The 20,707-nt window shown below is 41.3% G+C and overlaps 1 protein-coding gene across 3 annotated transcripts in view; it reads left to right on the top strand.

The window, feature by feature from the left end:
- The window catches only part of ercc8 (excision repair cross-complementation group 8), an 86,322-nt gene that overhangs the window by 42,955 nt on the left and 22,660 nt on the right, over positions 1–20,707 (top strand). For all 3 annotated transcript variants that reach the window (XM_060823668.1, XM_060823676.1, XM_060823661.1), the window contains exons 11-12: positions 2,976–3,065; positions 17,136–17,244. In XM_060823668.1, the coding sequence (XP_060679651.1) occupies positions 2,976–3,065; positions 17,136–17,204 (159 nt within the window). In that variant the 3' untranslated portion in view covers positions 17,205–17,244. The remainder of the gene's footprint in view (positions 1–2,975; positions 3,066–17,135; positions 17,245–20,707) is intronic.

Raw genomic sequence — 20,707 nt, 5'->3', positions numbered from 1 at the left:
ATGACCTAATCTCCCATTACCAAACCATCATCTCCCAGAACATCCACAACCTGATCACCTCAGAGGATCTCCCATCCAGTCCCGATACACATCTGTCCACCATGACAAATGCCTCCAAGTCTTCTGTTTTTTCATCTCCCGCCTACTGAACTAGTACCCCTCCACCAATCCATTAATTCAATTGGCAGACCTGGTCCTCACCCTCTCCTTCAAATCCTCCCACTTCCTTCAGACCAAAGGGGTATCCATGGGTGCCTGCATGAACCCCAACTTTGCCTGCCTCTTCGTAGGACATATGGTACAGTTGATCTTCCACAGTTACACTGGCACCATCTCCCATCTTTTCCTCTCCTACATTGATGCCTGTATAGATGCCACATCGTGCTCCCATGAGGAGGTTGAACAGTTCATCAACTTTACTAATATCTTCCACCCTGACCTCAAGTTCATGTGTACTATCTCAGATACTTCCCTTTCCTTCCTGGACCTCTCCGGTGACTGACTCAACACGGACATCTATTTCAAACCCACCAACTTCCGCAGCTACCTGAACTACACCTCCTCCCACCCCATCTCCTGTAAAAACATGATTCCTTACTCCCAATTCCTCCTCCTCCACCGTATCTGCTCCCAGGAGCTGCAATCCCACGACAGGATATCCCAGATGGCCTCCTATTTCAAGAACCGCAATTTCCCCTCCCACATGATCAACAATGCTCTCCAGCAATCTCCTCCACTTCTTCTCCATCCTTGAATCCCACCCCTCCAACCTCATCAAGGACAGAACCCCTCTGGTCCTCACCTTTGACCCCATTAACCTCCAGATACAGCTAATTATCCTCTACCATTTTCACTACATGCAATCAGACCCTGCTACCAGAAATATATTTCCCTCCACCTCTATGTTCCGTAGAGACCATTCCCTCAGTGACACCCTTGTGAGGACCACGCCTCCCACCAAGTGGCACCTTGCAGCTGCAAGAGGTGTAAAACCTGCGCCCACACTTCCCCCTTCACCTCTGTCCAAGACCCCAAAGCGTCCTTCCACATCTAGCAGAGAGAGACACACACCTAACAACCCTATCGCCCTGTGGCCGAGCACTTCATCTCCTCTTCCTGCTCTGCCATAGATATGCAAGACCTGGGCGGCCTCCACTGCCAAATCCAAGCCACCCAATGACTGGAGGAAGAACACCCAATCTTCTGCCTTGAGACCCTCCAACCACACAACATCCATGTTGGCTTCAGCTTATTTATTGCCCCTTCCCACCTCAAGCTAGATCTAACCCTCTAACTCGGCACCATCCTCTTGCACTGTCCTGCTTGTCCATCTTCTTTCCTACCTATCCGCTCCACCGTCTCCTCCGACCTATCACTGTCACCTCCCACTTGCATCCACTTATCACCTTCCCAGCTACCTTCCCCCGCCAACACCCACCCTCCTATTTATCTCTCAGCTTCCCCGCCCCCCCCAACCAAAATCCTGATGAAGACTTTATACCCAAAATGTCGATTCCCCTGCTTCTTGGATGCTGCCTGACCTGCTGTGCTTTTCCAGTGCCACACTTTTCGACTCTGATTGCAAACGTATCTATTTACTCATAATTGGGGCATCACTTGCAGTGGCTTGTCTTCTTTTGTACCATTACCTCTGGTATCATTGAAGAAACTATCCTTGAAACCTTTTGATTCTTCAGCAATATGCTGCCCACTGATTTCATCATCTGAAAGTAGCTATTTTCATGTACCGTAGTGACATCCAGCTTTACTGCACTTTCACCTTTTTTAACTCCTTTACTGTGGCTAAATTATCAGACCGCACACCTGACCAGCCAGTACTGGAGTAATGAGCAAAATTTTTTCAAATTATCTATCAGGGAAACTGACGCCATTGTTCTCCATCCTATTCCAAATTCCAATGTGTGCATGCTAACTCCATCTCTTTCACTGGCACCAGTGCAACCTTGGAGTCATGTTTGACTCTGAGATTAGGTTTTGACCACATTTGCACCATCATCAAGACTGCCACTTCAAACTCTGTGACATTGCCTGACTTTGACTCTGTCCAAGCTTATCTGCTGCTGAAACCCTCAATCATGTCTTTGTTACTTTTACTCTTGACTACTCCAACATACTCCCATCTGGCTGCTTAGTTTCTGCGCTGCATAAACTGGAGGTCATGCTCTGTTGCCCATGACTTAAACTCCACCAAATCCTATCATTGCTCACCTCTCTGACTTGTGCTGGCTGCTGCTCAAACAATGTATTGATTTTCCGTGATCTCATCCTTGCCTTTAAATCCCTCTTGGCCTTTCTCCTCCTTATTTCATTATTTCCTCTAACCCCACAACCTTCTGAGATAACTGTCCTCCTCTCATTCTGGGTTCTTGAGCATCCCTGATTTTATTCATTGGTGCATTCATCTTCATCAACCAAGTCCCTCAACTGAGCAACCCATCACTTTTCTAGCTTTCTTCCGTCCTGAATAAGTCATGTTAGATTCTAAACGTGAACTCTTTATCTTTCGCCAAAGAGGCTGAGTTTCTCCACACTTTCTGTATTTATTCCTCAAATGGGCAATTCCTTCTGGACAACTCTCTGCCCCCTCCCCCCTTCCCTCCTTTTCCTCCTTTATCAAATCCCTTAAAATCTCTCTTGGTTATTTGACGTAATGTCATTTTGTACAGCCTGAGGTTTTATTTTTAAATGTTTTTGGGGCATTTTGTTACGTTTACAGTGCTTAATCATGATAAATCATTATTCAAATTCCAAATCTATTGTACGTAGTGGGAAAATAAAGAAATGGGAACTTTGAATTCAAGTTGCCCCTACAGTTATTTCTTTTTACATGATAAAAACACCTACTTTTGTGGAAAATTGTGACTTTCTTCACTCCCCTGCTGTAGTCCTGCTTTTCAGAGAGAATTTTCTGACATATGAGAAAACATTCTTTATATTCAATTTTCTCTTTTCAGGAACTTTACAGTGGTGGCAGTGATGTTAATATTTTAGCGTGGATTCCTGATCTTGGACGAACAAGTGTGGAAAATGATGAACCTAAAGGGGTAAGAGCAAAAGAAATTATGCAGCATATTTCACTTGTATAAAACAGTTTTCCATTCGACATTGTGAAATCTCAACCACAGAATGAGGTCATTAAGCACATCGCGTCTGTGCTGCCTCTTATCGAGATCAATTCAAAACAGATCCAGAATCTTCTCCCACATTCTCTGCTTGAAATATTTGCTCACTTTGATCAAAATACAAATTAGTTGCTAGCAACTGTTGCATGCTGTACATACATTTCTTTTAATAATTCTCCTCAAACTCTTGCAATTTTGTCCTGATTAATCCTGTCATCAGTAACTCCGCAATTGAAGGAAATAATTTTCATGTTACTGAAAAGCTCTCAAATCTACTTGATGCTTTGTGAAAATAGTCCCACCAGCCAACATCTCTCCTCATGACTTTAGTTTCCTAACCCTCTGTCTCCCTGGTAACATTTCTTTGTGCATTCTACTTGGCTTTAATGCCCTTTCCTTTACAGCGTATTGAAAGGAGAGCCAGCACTGAACCCATTTGTGTTGCTACTTTTCCCTCTTGTAATCTATGCCCCTTGTATATAGTGTAGAAAACTATGGCTTTAGCTGCAAGCACACTTTCCAGGAGCAATGGAGAATAACTTCAAGAAGCAATACATAGACTTATGGTGAGTCTCAGGGAAATGATGCCATGCAAACAAATTTTATTTCTCTACGTATTTGAACCCCTCCACATTAATAATCTGTTTTCATTAAGTGTATGCTCCCATTCCTTGTATTCATCATAAAGTGTATGCCTCACATTTATTGTCATTAAATTGTCTTTGCCATCTACTTACCTTACCCACCATGCCCTTTTTTTTATAGTCTTGCTAAACTTCCTATTTTTGTCATCTGCACATTCGGAGATTGTGTTCCACACAACCAAGTCCAAACATTGATGACAAAAAGACTAGAAAGGACCTAGCTCCAGCATCCAGGCTGCCTGGCTTTTAAACTTCCTCCATTATGAGGAACCCCTATGAACTTCTTATTTTTCTAATTAATGTTACTTGTCATTGAAGAAAGGCTTGAAGTAGAGCAGGTGTCTCCATCGGTCAGGAAATTACGTTTGAAGTGGTGCTGAAAGAGACTGTGGAACTTGTCAATATAGGAACATTGGAATATTTCTATGAATCAAAATAGAACAAGTTTAGTTTCACTTTAGAAAATGAGGTACCACCTGTTCACTGACAACCATTTTAGGTTCGGGCAGGGTCACTCAACTTCTGACCATATTATAGCCTTGGTTCAAGCATGGACTAAAGAACTGAATTCGAGGTGTGGTGAGAGTGATAGCCCTTGACATCAAGGCCACATTCAGCTAAGTATGGCACCAAGCAATCACAGCAAAACTGCAATCAGTGGTTATCAGGTGCAAACTCTCCGTTGATTGGAGTCATACGCTGCACATAGGTGGTTGTGGTTGATGGAGATCAGTCATCTCAGCTCCAGCACAACTCTGCAGGAATTCCTCCAGGATAGTATCCCAGGCCCAAACGTCTTAAGCTGCTTTACCAGTGATCTTTCTTCTATCTTAAGGCTAGAAGTGGGATGATTGCACAACCTTCACTAACAATCATGACTCCTCAGATACTGAAGCAGTTTATGTTTAAATGCAACAAGATCTAGACAGTATCCAGGCTTGGGCTGACAATTGGTAAATAATATTCTCACCACACAAATACCAGGCAATGACCATCTCCCATAAGAGACAATTTAACTACCACCCCTTAATATTCAATGATATTGCCGTCACTAAATCCCCCATTATCAACATCCTCGAGGTTACCATTGACAAAAAAAACCTCAAATGGACTCACTACATAAATACATGCCCTACAAGAGTAGGTTAGAGGTAAGGAGAATTGCAGCAAGTAACTCACCACCTGACTACCCAAAGCCTGTCCATCATCAATAAAGCACAAGTCAGGAGTGTGGTGGCATATTTTTCACTTCCCTGGATAGGTGAAGCTCCAACAATACTCAAGAAGCTCGACACCACCCAGGACAAAGAAGCCTGTTCGATCTACATCCACAAGCATCCACTTCCTCTCCTACCAACACTTGTTTGTATCATTGTAAAAATTTGTTAAAACATCTTCAGGCACCTACCAAACTCATGACCACTTCCATCTAGGAGGACAAGGGCAGCAGATATATGGGAGCACTGCCTCCTCAAAGTTACCCTGTCAGCTACTCACCAACCTGATTTGGAAATATATTGCTGTTCCTTCACTGTCACCTGAGTCAAAGTCCTGGAATTCCCTCCCTTGGGATATTGTGTGTCTACCTGAAGCACATGGACTGCAGTGATTCAAGAAGCCAGGTCAACTAGTGACAGGCAATAAATAATGGCCATTCAGCAATGCTCTTGTCCCACAAGTAAATTTTTTAAAAACAAACCTACAGGGTGAAAAGCATGTTTGATCATGCTGTCAGCTAAATTAGAGTCAATATTTGTTTTGAGTATTTTTCTCAGTTTGCTGATCTCATTCAGCAAAACAGTTGCAATGTTACACTTGGACTTGGTGTGTGTCAGTTAGCAAAAGGAAACGTCAGTGAATCAAAATTAATTCTTATGACTATAATTCAATGGCTTTGACAAATATGTGTAAATACAGGATCAGGCACAAAAGTTACTTTGCTGATGTTTATTGTCAAATTTTCACTGGAGTGTTTTGTCGAACTAAACTGAACACAGATCAGTATTGCTCACCAACAACGCAACAAATATGACAGATATTGAAATTCTTGGGATTTTGATGTCATCTCTCATGCATTTTTGTTGAGACAGTGACTCCACCTATGCAGCATGAAAAAATGTCTTGCTTCTGGGACAGCATTCCAATAAGAGAGGCACATACTTCTGTTTGAATCATGACAACTTTTTGTCAAGCATTGTGTTGTGACTTCACACAAAATATATGCTTGCAATTCTTAGCAATTCAGGTGCAGTACACACTGTGAAATAGTAAATATACATATTTTCTTTGTCACTTTCATACCAATTCCACAGACCTTTTTGCAAAATACTAAAATTCCCTTTGCTGTTTTAGCAGTGCAAGATTCATATCCAGTGTTGTCTTTTTAACCAACTAGTGAGATAAAATATGTAGTTGCTTAGTTTATACAGAGGAACCTCAATTATCTGAAGAACACTAGTGGGGAGTATTTCGTTCAGTTAACTGAAATCTGGGCAATTGAATGCCAGATAACTTTATTTAGCCAAGCATCGGACCTTGTGATCTTGCCAGATAATCGAACACCGGATAATCGAGGTTCCTCTGTATTTACTTGAACTTCATTACAACACACGATGTTGCTTTTATGAGAAAAGTTTATGATCAGTAGTCAGAGTATTATCACTGGACAGTTAGTCCACGGACCCAGGCATTTTTGTGGGGACGTAGGTGAAATCCCATCATGGTTGGTGGAATTTGAATTCGCTAACAATCTGGAATTAAGAGACTAATGATAACCATGAATCCATCGCTGATTGTTGGAAAAACCCATTTGGTTCACTGACATCCTTGAGGGATGAAAGCTGCCCAACTCCAGACCCATGGCAATGTGATTAACTCTTAATTTCCCTCTGGGCAATTAGGGATGGGGAATAAATGCAGGTCTATGAATTTTTAAAAACGTGTTATACTCTTAAGTGACAAAACTGCAAACTCCTATTCTCTCCTTCTGAATAAGGGTCACCGGAGCAAAAATAAAACATTGTTTTTTCTGTCCACAGAAGCTGCCAGACCCGCTGAGTTTTGCCAAGTGTTTTGTTTTTTTGTTTCAGATTTCCAGCATCTACCATTTTTGTTTTTATTTTCCAAAAGAGAAATGTCTGATGTGGGTCCGTTTTTATGTTGTTTACGTAGGTCAGACAGAAGATAAACTATAAGATGTAGGAGCAGAATTGGGATATTCAGCCATTGAGTACTCTCTGCTATTTGACTGTGGCTGATACATTTCTCAACCCCATTCTCCTTTTTCTCATAACCTTTGATCCTCTGACTCATCAAGATCCTATCTAACTCTGTCTTAAATACACTCTATGACTCTGTGGCAATTGGCCACACCCTGGCTGAAGAAATTTCTCTTTGCCTCAGTTTTAAAGGACCATGCTCACGATATTCTACAAGCATTCTGACCAGACCTTTTTACAGCCTCAGCAATACATCTCTTTTATTTTATTTTCAGCCTTTTGAAATGAATGTGAATGTTGCATTTGCCTTCCTAACTGCCAACGAAATCTACATGTTAAGTTTAAGAGAATCCTGACCAAGAATCCCAAGTACCATTGTGCATTTCCCAGTTTACAAAATAGTCTGTGTCTCTATCTTCTGAACAAAGTGCATAACCTTGCACCTTCCCACATTGATCAATAAGTGGCAAATGGGAAACAATGTCCCAGCTTGTCCAAATCATTCTGCAGCCTCTGCTGCTCTCTCAACATTATCTGTTCCTTCACCTATCTTTGAATCATCTGTAAACCTAGCAACAATGCCTTCAATTCCTTTGTCCAAATTGTTAATGTATAATGTGAATAGTTATGATCCCAAAACAAATGCCTGTGAACTCCAGTAGTCAACGCCTGCCACCCTTTATTCCTATTCTCTGCCTTCTGCCAGTTGGCCAATTCTCTTATCAATTGCCAGTACCTTGGCCCTAACACTATGGTGTTTTATCTTATTTAGCAGCCTCCTGTGCAGCACTTTGTCAAAGGCCTTCTGGAAATCCAAATAGATCGCTGGCTCCCCTTCGTCCAACTTGCTTTTCATCCCCTCATAGAATTCTAACAGTTTTGTCAGTCTCTTAATAAAGTTATGTTGGCTCAATCCTATTTTAGGAGAAAATGAGGACTGCAGATGCTGGAGATCAGAGCTGAAAATGTGTTGCTGGAAAAGTGCAGGTCAGGCAGTATCCAAGGAGCAGGAGAATCGACATTTCGGGCATGAGCCCTTCTATTCCTGAAGAAGGGCTCATGCCCGAAATGTCGATTCTCCTGCTCCTTGGATACTGCCTGACCTGCGCTTTTCCAGCAACACATTTTCAGCTGAATCATATTTTACCATGCACTATCAAGTACTCTGTGTAATATCTCCCTAATGAACTATAAATCTTACCAATGGCCAAGTTTAAGCTGTCTTCTGCCTCCCTCCTTTCTTAAACAGAGATGTAACATTAACCGTTTTCCAGTGCTTCAGGACACTCCCTGACTCCAGTGATTCCTGGAAGATCAGTACCAACATTTTGACAATCTCCTCAGCTATCTTCTTCAGAACCCTGGGGTTCAGTCCATCTGGTCTGGGTGTTTTATCCACCTTCAGACCTTTCAGATTCCCTAACACCTACATTGATCTGTGCCCCTGAGACTCTTGAAGTTCTGGTATGGTGCTGGTGTCTTGCATTGTGAAAACTGATGCAAAGTACCTATTTGGGTCCTCTGCCTTTTAGTTGTTTTCCATTATGCTTCTCCAGCCTCACTTTCCAGTAGTCCAAGGTCCACTGTTGCCTCTCTCTTGCTGTTTATCTATCTGAGAAAACTCTTGCAATCTTCTTTTATATTACGAGCTAGGTTACTTCCCCCAATTGCATTTTTAGTCATCTGCTGGTTTTTAAAGGCTTTCTAATCACCTGTCATCCCACTAATCTTCCCAACATTATATGCTTTTCCCTTTATGCTATCCATGATTTCCCTCATTACCTGCAGTTGCCTCATCTTCCCCTTAATATATTTCTTCTTTCTTGGGGTAAATTTCTGCTGTGCCTTCTGAATTAGCCCCAAAGCTGCTCCATCATCTTTCTTTCCACTCAACTCTGGCCAGCTCCTCCCTCATGTCTTTGTAGTTGGCTTTATTCATAATATTGTTACATCTGATTCCAGCTTCTCCCCCTCAAAAACTTCAGGGTGAATTCTATCATATTGTGGTTACTTTCGCCCCAAGAAGTTCCTTCACCATAAGCTTCCTAATATTTTCAGATTAAACTCAACTCATTGCACATCAATAAATCAAGAATTGCCTGTACCCTTGTGGTGTTGACCACAAGATGCTCCAAAATAAATCTAAAAACCAAATATGTTCATATATTTATGTTAATTCCTTGTGTTCCTTCTTCTATTGTGAGGCATCATTCTCTGCATAAGACATCTGATATGGCTTCTCTAGAAGCAGCTGTCTAACACATCCTCTGATTTCACCTCCGTCTAATACAGAAGCTCACTAGTCTGTGATTGTTATTAGCTGACATAGTGACTTGTCATTTCTGGAATTTAGAAGTGTAAACACATCATACTGTTTCATGAGCACAATGTTGCAAGTTCTTCGTTTTATACCTATTTTAGCATAGCATATTATGCACACCCAGGAGTGCAATGAAACTGAGCTGCACAAAGAAAGTTTTGGATTTGATTTTTTTAAAAGTATATTTTTTATTGAAATGTAGATTTTCTAATATTAAAACAAATACAAAACAATACAGTTCAAAACAATACAAAGGAAGAACACCAAAAAAAATTCACAAAGCCCAAACTGCCCTCATGTACAAATGTATAAATATATATAAACATGCATTTTTAAAAACCCCAATGAGCTCCTTAATTAAACAAATAATAACAAACAACAAATAAATAAATATTAATTTAGCTCAGCAAAACAAAACACTAACTCTTGAATATTGACATCATGAATTTTCAGATATTTCTATGTTCGCAGTTCTTCCTGCCTGGATATTGGACTCTGAAAGCACAATCCTTTTCCTTTCTAAGACTCAAGAGTACCATTTTAGTTGGAGAGTGACTCCCCTTCATATTCCAGGAACACCAGTTAATCACGTCATTAGCCATAACCTTCTGCAGTAACATTTAGGTTCCAGAGAGGAGGAACTCTAATTACAAATTGCCAAGCCTTAGTGTTGCAAGATCCATCAAACATAAAAACTACATAAACTAAAACCAAAACTACCAAAGACTATGAACAACAAAACCAAAAAACAAGCCAACATGTAAAGTGCCAATGGCACTGAATAGGGGAACTCTCCCCCTGCCCAAAGGGGTCATCTACACTATCCAAAACCCAAGTTCCCATTCTGCTGCCAATACAGCAACCAGGGCATTTAAATACATAAACTGCCCGTAAGTAGGCATCTAGCCATCCCAACCATTTTCTCCCATACAAGCTTGAGGTGTACCACAAACACAAGTAGAAAAGAAAGAAAATATACCATGAAATAACAATATGAACAAAGAAAGTTTGGGGAAAAAACAGTACCCCACTCATCCTTTGGTATAACATAACTTAGAAATTGAAAGCACACATCCCAACTGCCCCCTGAGCATAGTTTAGACCAGATGATTACCAATAAAAAAAATGGAAAAGGAAGGCCCAACCAGACTGCCTCTTTTTTTTTGAAAGAAAGGGAGAGACATACCCAAACAACACTACTATTTGTACATACTAAATTGTTCAGATTAAGTTAATTTGTCCATAAAGTCTTGTGCCTTCTCCAATGTGTCAAAAACATGTATAGATCCATTGCAGGTGAGCAGAAGCACTGCTAGATACCTCAGAGAGTACCTGATCCCGAGGTTCCTCAGTTTTATCTTGATGCTGTCAGAGGATGTTTTTTTCCGGATCACCACCGCTGAAAAGACCTGGAAGAACATGATCTAAGAGCACTTGTAAACTCAGGCCTTGGGATCCTTCCCCTGGATTCTGGAAGCTTCCATGATTCTCTCTTTTGCTGTATAGTGGTCGAGACCTGACCTCTTCGTTGTGACCCGGTGAGCCGTCCCAATCTTCAACCTTCTCGTTCCAGCCTCCACGTTAAGGAATTTCACCAACCAGTCCTCAATAAATTCCACCGGCCGCTCACTTTCCTTACTTTCCGGCAGACTGATGATCCGAATTTTTTTTTTCTCCTGCTCCTGGTCTCAAGGTCATCAACCTGGTCAAGCAAATTACAGACCTGCATTTCCAGGGCCTGGATCCTATCCTTGGAGGAACCGGTATCAGCTTCCACCACTGTGACTCTGTGTTCTACCTCATCCATCCTTTTCTCCAGGTCTCTCAGCTGCTGTTCATGTCTCTGCAACACAATAGAGATTAGGGCCAATTTCTCCTCTATCTGCTTCTCCAACGTCTCGCGAGATTTTGTGAGCTCCTTTACCAGGATGTGGTAGGAAATAGAGTCTGAGGATCTTGCAGGGTGGGGCGCAGGCCTGGCTTCTGATGTGCCTGGCTTCTGACGTACCTACTCCCTCCTTCAGCATCCCTGGACGGTGAAAACCAAGGTAAATTGCTCTCTGACAGTTTCCTGGGACTTGATGACTTTTCAGAGTCCCAGGATATCGCAGTGGCCCAGGTAGGGTGGGTTAGGATTTTGTCCTGCTTGCAATGCAGTGCAGAACTCTGCAACATAATCTTCCTAGATCACCACCATCTTGAATTTCTGATTTGTAAAGATTAGCTGATCTTATTTATCATTTAAAGGCTATTTTCAGAATTGACCAGGCTACAAAGGACAAAGATCAGTTGGGTCTGGTATATGATCACAGTATCTGGTTGAAAGAGAATTTGGTTGGTTTGTGTTGTCGTTAAATGCTCACTATCATGGCTCATATTTAAGTTAAGTACTGCAGGAATTGTAGTGTATTGCAATGCAAGTCGGTACCTTCAAGAAGCATTAAAGTGGGGTGGAGAGCGAGGTATGTGAATGCAAACAAAATCATCAGTATTAACCAAAATGATCTTCCTTCAGCCTGAATGCCTTACCTGCATATTTTGAGCATTTTCTTTTTCATTTCTGATTTAGAATGCAATATTTTGTTTTTGCTAATTTGAAATATTTGTTTTGCAAGTAAGTTTCTCAGGGTATAGTCTGGGATTCACCTATAGTGTACTGTAGGCACATCTGGATGAAAAAGATATATCTAAGAAATGTAAATGTATCATTCAATCTTACTTCGATGTGGCAGTAATAATAGTTTAAGTGGGAAAAGTATTGTAAGTGCAGCAATACTTTGCATCACATATTGCTTACAAGATTTATGGACAAGTCCTTAGAGAAACCTTTATTAAGAATAAGCAAGTTCCTAATTTCTTATTTTACCTGTTTGAATTCTGGTAGTGTGTAATGAAAATTCATCTTTGGCAGAGGTGAAGGTAGATATTGAAGCAGGTTGACTGTACAAATAGCAGAGAAATGCTTCTGGTGTGCGAAAGTTATCACATAACCAACATTACTAACAAAACATTTGGAGTTACCTTAAATTAAAACAGCAATTACAATTCAAAAGTATTTATTGAAGCACTTGAGGATTCTATAATACATGGTTCGTAAATTGTCATTTCAGAGTAAAATAAAGTAACACTTACACTATGGGCATGCTAAGCAGTCACTAGGAAATGTAGCAATCAGCTCGTGACATTCTGTGGCATTCATGTCTCTGATTCCCCCACTATCAACATCCTGGAGGTTACCATTAAACAGAAACTGAACTGGACCAACCATTTAATATGGTAGCTACAAAAGGTCAGTTGCTTGGCATTCTGTGATGAGTAACTAACCTGATTCCTCAAAGTGCTGGAAGTACTTGCACCAAGTGAACTGCTGTACTTCAAGCAAGAAGCTCACCAACACTTTATCAAGGCTAATTAGGGACAGACAAATCACCTAGTCAACGCGCCTACATCCCTGAATGAATTGTAGAATGCACTATTTTCAGATGAGCATCTCATAAGAACTAGGAGCAGGAGTAGGCCAATGAGCTCTTTGAGCCTGCCCCACCATTCAATAAGATTATGGCTGATCTTTTCATTGCCTTAGCTCCACTTATCCGCCCTCTCACCGTAACCCTTAATTCCTTAGTTCAAAAAAGAATCTACTTAGTTTCAAAAACATTTACTGAAGTAGCGTCAACTACTTTACTGGACAGAGAGTTCCATAGATTCACAACCCTCTGGGTGAAGAAGCTCCTTCTCAATTCAGTCCTAAATCTGCTCCTATCTATTCCCTTCATAATTTTATATGATTTCCCCCCCTGCCCAATTCTTCTAGATTCCAATCTACTTGGTCTCTCCTCATAAGCCAACCCCCTCAACTCCAGAATCAACCTAGTGAACCTCCTCTGCACTCCCTCCCATGCCAGTACATCCTTTTTCAAGTAAGGAGACCAAAACTACATGCAGTACATCAGGTTGTGGCCTCACCAGCACCCAATACAGCTGCAACATGACCACCTTTTAAACTCAATCCCTTTAGCAATTAGGGACAAAATTCCATTTGCCTTTCTAATTACCTGTTGGACCTGCAGACCAACCTTCTGTGATTCATGCACAAGGATACCCAGGTCCTTCTGCATAGCAGCATGCTGTAATTTTTTAACCATTCAAGTAATCAACCTTTTTACTGTTACTCCTACCAAAATAGATAACTTTGTGTTTATTAGCATTGTATTCCATCGCCAGATGTTTGTGTGCTCACTAAAAGTATCTATGTCCCTCTGCACACTTTGCTCTGCCACTCATTTCAGTGTCATCTGCAAACTTTGACACATGACAGTGGTCCCAACTCCAAATCATCCATATAAATTGTGAATAATTGTGGTCAGAATAGTACTCATTTATCATTTATCCCCACTCATGGGTGGTATGGTGGCACAGTGGTTAGCACTGCTGCCTCACAGCACCAGAGACCCGGATTCAATTCCCATCTTTAGGTGACTTTAGATTAGAGATTACTTACAGTGTGGAAACAGGCCCTTCGGCCCAACAAGTCCACACCGACCTGCCGAAGCGCAAACCACCCATACCCCTACATTTACTCCTTACCTAACACTACGGGCAGTTTAGCATGGCCAATTCACCTGACCCGCACATCTTTGGACTGTGGGAGGAAACCGGAGCACCCGGAGGAAACCCACGCAGACACTGGGAGAACGTGCAAACTCCACACAGTCAGTCGCCTGAGTCGGGAATTGAACCCGGGTCTCAGGCGCTGTGAGACAGCAGTGCTAACCACTGTGCCACCGTGCCACCCAAAACTGTCTGTGTGGAGTTTGCACATTCTCCCCATGTCTGAATGGGTTTCCTCTGGGTGCTCCGGTTTCCTCCCACAGTCCAAAGATGTGCAAGTTACGAGAATTAGCCATGCTAAATTGCCTGTAGTATTAGGGGAATGGGTCTGGGTGGGTTGGTCTTCGGAGGTCGATTTGGACTTGTTGGGCCGAAGGGCCTGTTTCCACACTAAGTAATCTAATCAAATCTAATCTAGTCTTTGCTTCCTATTAGTCAACCAATCCTTTATCCATACTAATACTTTACCTTTAACACCATGCATCTCTACCTTATGCAGGAGCCTCTTGTGCGGCACTTTGTCGAAGACTTTTTGGAAATCTCGGTACACCACATCTGCAGAGTCTCTGTGTTCTCCTGACCACTGCTGCAGTTTTTCATTGTAGTAATTGGTGAGCATTTAAGCTCAGGGAGAGAGAAAGATTAACAAGAGTAGGTACGCTCACCTAAGTGGTGGGAAATGTATTTAAAGAAACATTAGTCAAAATAAAAATGAACTGCATGCTCCAGTGCAGTAATGGTGGTGTACTGCACCAATGAAGGTGCTATCTTTCGGGTAATATGTGCGGAAGTGAAACATCCCATGGAATAACTTCAGAGAGTTTCAAATGCAAACAACATGGAAACAGACCCTGTGGCCCAATTTGTGCATGCCGACCAGGTTTCCTAAAGTGAACTAGTCCCATTTTCCTGTTTTTGGCCCTTGTCCCTGTAAACATTTGCGATCCATGTACTTTTCCAAATGTTATAATTGTACTCCCCTCTACCACTTCCATTAGCAGCTTGTTCCAAATACATCTGTGTGGAAAAGGTTGCATTCCAGGTGCCTTTTATATCTTTTCCCTCTCGTCTTAAACCTATGCCATCTAGATGTAAGTTTGCTTGCTGAGCTGGAAACGCGTCCAGAAACCCTAGCCACTCTCCTCTACATCAAAGACCTCTCGGAAATGACTGTCAGACCTCTCAGCATCACGGTAGCCACAAACCAACCAACACACTAAAACAGCAGCAAATGAACTTAAAATACTTTTTACACTCAACAAGCAAAATCAATATCATTTACAAAATACTTGCAAGAACTATAAGAAACACTACATTGGACAAACAGCTAGAATCTAGTTCCCAGGATACATCAACATCAACTAGCCACAAAAAGACATGACTCACTATCACTAGTACCCTTACATACAGATGAGAAAGGACACCACTTTGAATGGGACAACACATCCATCCTCTGACAGGCCAAACAGAGACACAAGAATTCTTAGAAACATGGTGTTCCAACCGGAACTGTATCCAACATTTGATTTGGATCCCATCTATCACCCTCTGAGGGGGAAAAAACAGGAAATGACATAAACACAGGAAATGATATCACCAACCCAAGCAAACCTAAATACATAAATAGAAAGTGGGCTATAACACCAGGGCTTCACTGGAAGCTCACTGATGATGTTACCTAGTATGATGATGAAATGTCTGAAAATGAACCTTCCAGCTCAGCGAGCAAATGTACATCCAGAACTTCAACCTGTGCCATCTAGTTTTGGACACCCCGATCCTGGGGGAAAGACCTTGACTTTCACCTTTGCTATGCCCCTCATGATTTTATAAACCACTGTAAGGTCACCCCTCAGCTTCCTATGGTCCAGGGAAAGAAAGTCCCAGCTTATCCAGCCTCTTTCAAAGCTCAAACTCTCCAGTCTTGGGAACGTCCTTGTCGATCTTTCTTGCACACTTTCCAGTTTAATAACATCCTTCCTATTGCAGGGCAACCAGGATTTTATGCAGTACTCCAAATGTGGCCTTAGCAATTTCCCATGTAGCTGTAGCATAATGTCTCAACCCTTATATGCAGTGCTCTTACTGATGGAGGCAAGTCTGTCAAACACCTTCTTCCTCATCCTCTACTTTCACCCTCAGACTGCTCTGTTCGACAACACTCCCCAGGGCCCTACCATTAACTGTGTATGTTCTGCCCTGGTTTGACTTACCAAAAATGCAATCCCTTGAATTTCCCAAAATTTAACTCCATCTGCCATTCCTTGGCCCACTGGCCCAGTTGATCAAGAACCTTTAGGTAACCCTCTTCACTACATTCAACCATCAATTTTGGTGTCATCTGCAAGCTTAGTTTCTTATATTGCTATCCAAATCGATAATATAAATGACAAATGATAATGGACTCAGCACTGTTCCTTGCGGCATGTCGCTGGTCGTCGACCTCCAGTCAGACTAACTGCCCTCTACACCACTCTCTGTCTCCTATATCTAATTGGCTAGCTCTCCCTGGATCCAACATGATTAACCTTACTAACCTGTTTGCCATGCAGAGCCTTGTTTTGTTTTGAAGAATGAGTTTGTTCTCTGTGTTCTGATCATTGCTTAAAAGGAACAGTTGTGCAGGATAGAGATACTAATTTTTCATTGAAAAAATATGCATTGGTCCTTGAAAAGAACAATCTGGTATCTTAATAATAGCTGTATGTATTGTATACAGTATTTACTACCTTGAAGATACTAGTTTTCAGTTGCAGTCTTTGCTTAGATTGCCTCAACCAGTACTTATGCTTGGAGTTTCTCTATGGTGAAGTATTTTCAGATTGTTGAAGAGATGGAACAATACTTAGACATTGCAGAATTAATTTCCCCACCTCTCTCTGTACCCTTCTGATAATTCTATGAAGATATAGCATTGATGCACCCATGAGCATATCTTTAAGTTTAACTGATCTATCTGGGAAAGTGAGCTTATTTTTAAAGGAGAAGGAAGCAGAGTTTTTTTGGTAGAATGTGTGTAACCTTTAGAACAATTTCAACTCTGAATGTTATCTAAGTTTCAAGTTGCAAGAACCTTAAAAATTCAATAATGAGTGAATTAGCGATTTTGTATCTATTTTAGATAAATAATAAATTTGCACACTATGAAACAACAAAATATGAATTTTATACTATCAATTTTTTTCTTTTTTTTTGCCAGTCTGCAGTTGGGACTTCTCAGAGCCTCACCTTCCAGGATGATTGGAGCAGCAGTGATGAAGAAAACTGAAATACAGTTTCCTGTCTCGGAGCATCAAAAAGCTCTTAATGTATGTATATGCAGCTATAGAATAGCTCATATCTGTTCAAATGTAGAATGACATTTTAGAATGACAGCTAGGTGAAGCACTTGCAATTCTAATGACTTAGTGGGAATACCTTTGGTATGAAGCCATAGAAACCTGGATTGATTACAGGACTGATCTGCAGTTACTGACCTCAGTGCTGTAGTGGTGCTACAACAGGTCCCTGACCTTGGAAGAGGGAATGAATGCCAGCATTGTTTCCAACTATTGACTGTTGCCTAATTACCCCACTGAAAATATGTTTATTTGGATCATAGTCAGATAATGTGCTGAAAATCACTTCCAGATTCATTTATAAGAGAGATATGATATTTGAAAGCTGCCAGCCCTTGTGGGGAAAAAAGCACAGTATGGAATTGATTCCTTCTGGGCCCAGAAGATGAAAATATAATTAATTATGAAGATTTAAAACATGCGATACTATAAAATATTTAGAATATTGCTCTAATTAGTTTCCAGTGCTTACCCTTTTAATAATCTTCGGGTAAAAAATGAGGTCTGCAGATGCTGGAGATCACAGCTGAAAATGTGTTGCTGGTCAAAGCACAGCAGGCCAGGCAGCATCTCAGGAATAGGCCTATGCTGCCTGGCCTGCTGTGCTTTGACCAGCAACACATTTTCAGCTTACCCTTTTTAATAATTGACCAGTTCTCTTCACTAAAAAAATAACGTTGCATACTTCCAAGTTGAATGATTCTTTATATTCATCAATTTCACCAATCTCAACCAGGTAGTTTCTGGCTCCATGAATGATGCCAGCACGCACACATTTATAGGCTTGGTCTATAATTTAAATAACCGGAATTAACTGGGTTTTGTTGCAACAAATTTGCATCCAAATGGTCATTAAAGTCACATGATGTTGCTGGATAAACTCAAGTATGTTGTGATTGCACAGTTGACTGGTCCACTTGGTTCCTTCAATTTTCATATTACAGTTTGCAGTTGTCCAAAGATTTTTGTGTTTGTGATGAAGGCTGGTAACTATGCTGTTAAAGTACTTATATTTAGAAATTGGAAAGTTGAATTACTGGAAATGATTCGACTCCCAGAACATTTTTATACATAAAGACAAAATGAAGTGTTTGTTTTGAAAAGAACTTTTTTTAAACTTGAAAGGCTGAAAGATTGAATATTGGGGATTAAGTTTAAATGTTGGATTTGTGCATTTTAAATCTGTCCTGTGAAAAAATATTTGCCAACTGGACAAAGTTTTTGAAAGTCAATACAATAAAATCAAACCAAAAACAAACTTTACTCATTTTATATTTAACAATAACAAAATGAAATTGTGACACTAATAGCAATTGAGCACAGACGTAAGTTTTGCTCTATTTTAATATTCCTGCAGTATCCAAATCAGAAATTTGATTAACAATGTGTAATATGCTGGGTAATGAAGAAGTGAACATTAATCCTGAATCTGTGCTGACTTGATGGGATAGCAACTGCAATTTTCTTTAAATGAACCCGAGGAAGATTGGTCTAAATGTGGCCAGGTATCTTCTCCTGATCGTTATTTAATGCACGTGCAAAATATTGCCTGGGCCTGACTTCTGTCAGCTACATAAGAAACAAGAACCCTTAGAATAGCAGACATTTCTCTCGCTCGATCTCTCTCTCGCTCTCTCACGCACTTTCTCTCTCTCTCGTGCACTCTCTCTCTCACGTGCGCTCTCTCTTGCGTGCTCTCTCTCACGCACGCTCTCACGCACTCACTCGTATTTCACGGGTAAATAAATAGAAGGTTGCTTCTGTCTTTTGTGTGTCTGGGAATAGGAAATGCCCCTCAGAAAATTACCTTTAGGTAATGAATAAGGGGACATCCTGACATTTCGTGTACCTGTCGTAGAGTCATAGACATGTACAGTGTGGAAGCAAATCCTTCCATCAAGTTCGTCCATGCTGACGAAATATCCTAAGTTAATCTATTCATATTTACCAGGATTTGGCCCATATCCTTCTAAACCCTTCCCCTTCATTCATAAATGCATCCAGATGCCTTTTAAATGTTGTAATTCTACCAGCCTACAGCACGTCCTTGGGCAGTTCATTCCATATATGACTCCCCACCCTCCTTCCCCTCCATGCTGCGCCCTTGCTCCTCCCTCTCGCTCCATCCTCTCACGCCACCCCTTGCGCCCTCTTTGCCCACTATCTCCGCCCGCTCACTCCCTCCTCTCCTCCCCTCACTCTCTCCCTCATTTCTTCTCACATCGCACTCTTCCCCGCCCCCCCTTCTCTCCCCCTCCCCCCTTCTCTCCCCCTCCCCCCTTCTCTCTCCCTCCCCCCTTCTCTCCCTCCCCCCTCCTCTCTCCCTCCCCCCCCCTTCTTTCCCTGCTCTTCTCTCCCCGCCTGCTTTCTTTCTCTCTCCCCCTTCCCCCTCGCAAAATGATCATGATATTATAATGTAAATAAACTGTCTGACATTACAAAGATCAGTTACCCTTCAAATTTGTGCTCCATTTTTAAATTAAAATAGGAGGCAAGCTTGTGAATCATCTCTAAACATGGAAGCATCGAAAAACTAGAAACAGGAGAACACAATTCAGCTCTTTCAACCTGCTCCACTATTCGATTTGACTGATTATCCAACTTAGTACTCTGTTCTTGTTCTCTCCCAGTACCCTTTAGCCCTAAGAACTATATCTAACTCCTTAAAAGCTTACAATGTTTTGGCCTCTATCACTTTCTGTGAATTTCACAGGCGCACCACACTCTGGGAAAATAATTTCTCCTGTCAATCCTATATGATGTACCTCAGATCTTCTATTCTGAGCCTTCTAGTTTTTAAAGTCATTCCTACCTTTTCTCTGTCTAGATCCCCTTTTTCTTCTCAACTCCAGTGAATATAGTCCTATCCAATGCAGTCTCTCCCCATCCTGCTATCCCATCACTCAGTCTGGTAAATCTTCCTCCATAGTCAGAATATCCTTCCTCCGATAAGGAAACCAAAGCTGTACGCTGTATTCCTCGTGTAGTTATGTATGTTTGCAGTAAGATATGCTTGCTCCTGCACCCAAATCCTCTCATGTTGCAGGCCAACATACCATTGCTTTCTTCATTGCCTGCTGCACTCCCATGCCTACTTTTGATGACTGGTGTACAAGGATACCAAGGTCTCTCCCTTTCCCAATATGTCACCATTCAGATAATCCGCCTTCCTGATTTTGTTACACAAATACACATTGTCTACTTTAGTATGTACAGTGGATGTTTTAGTGTTGTCGTTAGCCATTTTGGACAGCAAACAGCTTAGTCTAACCTTAGCTGTCGAGTAAACATTTCCAGAACAAAGCTCCTGCTGTTGAAAGTTTTGGCATCATGGTCCTTCTTGGAATTAAACACACATAATACAGGCTATGAAGATAAAACTGCTTGGAAAATCACTAGTTCAATCCACTGATTCATTAAAAACGTGATCCTC

Source organism: Hemiscyllium ocellatum, chromosome 1 (genome assembly GCF_020745735.1).
Source record: "Hemiscyllium ocellatum isolate sHemOce1 chromosome 1, sHemOce1.pat.X.cur, whole genome shotgun sequence".
Classification (NCBI taxonomy): Eukaryota; Metazoa; Chordata; class Chondrichthyes; order Orectolobiformes; family Hemiscylliidae; genus Hemiscyllium; species Hemiscyllium ocellatum.
The sequence above is the reverse complement of the archived record's forward strand: the minus strand, read 5'-3'. Positions and strand labels throughout refer to the sequence as shown.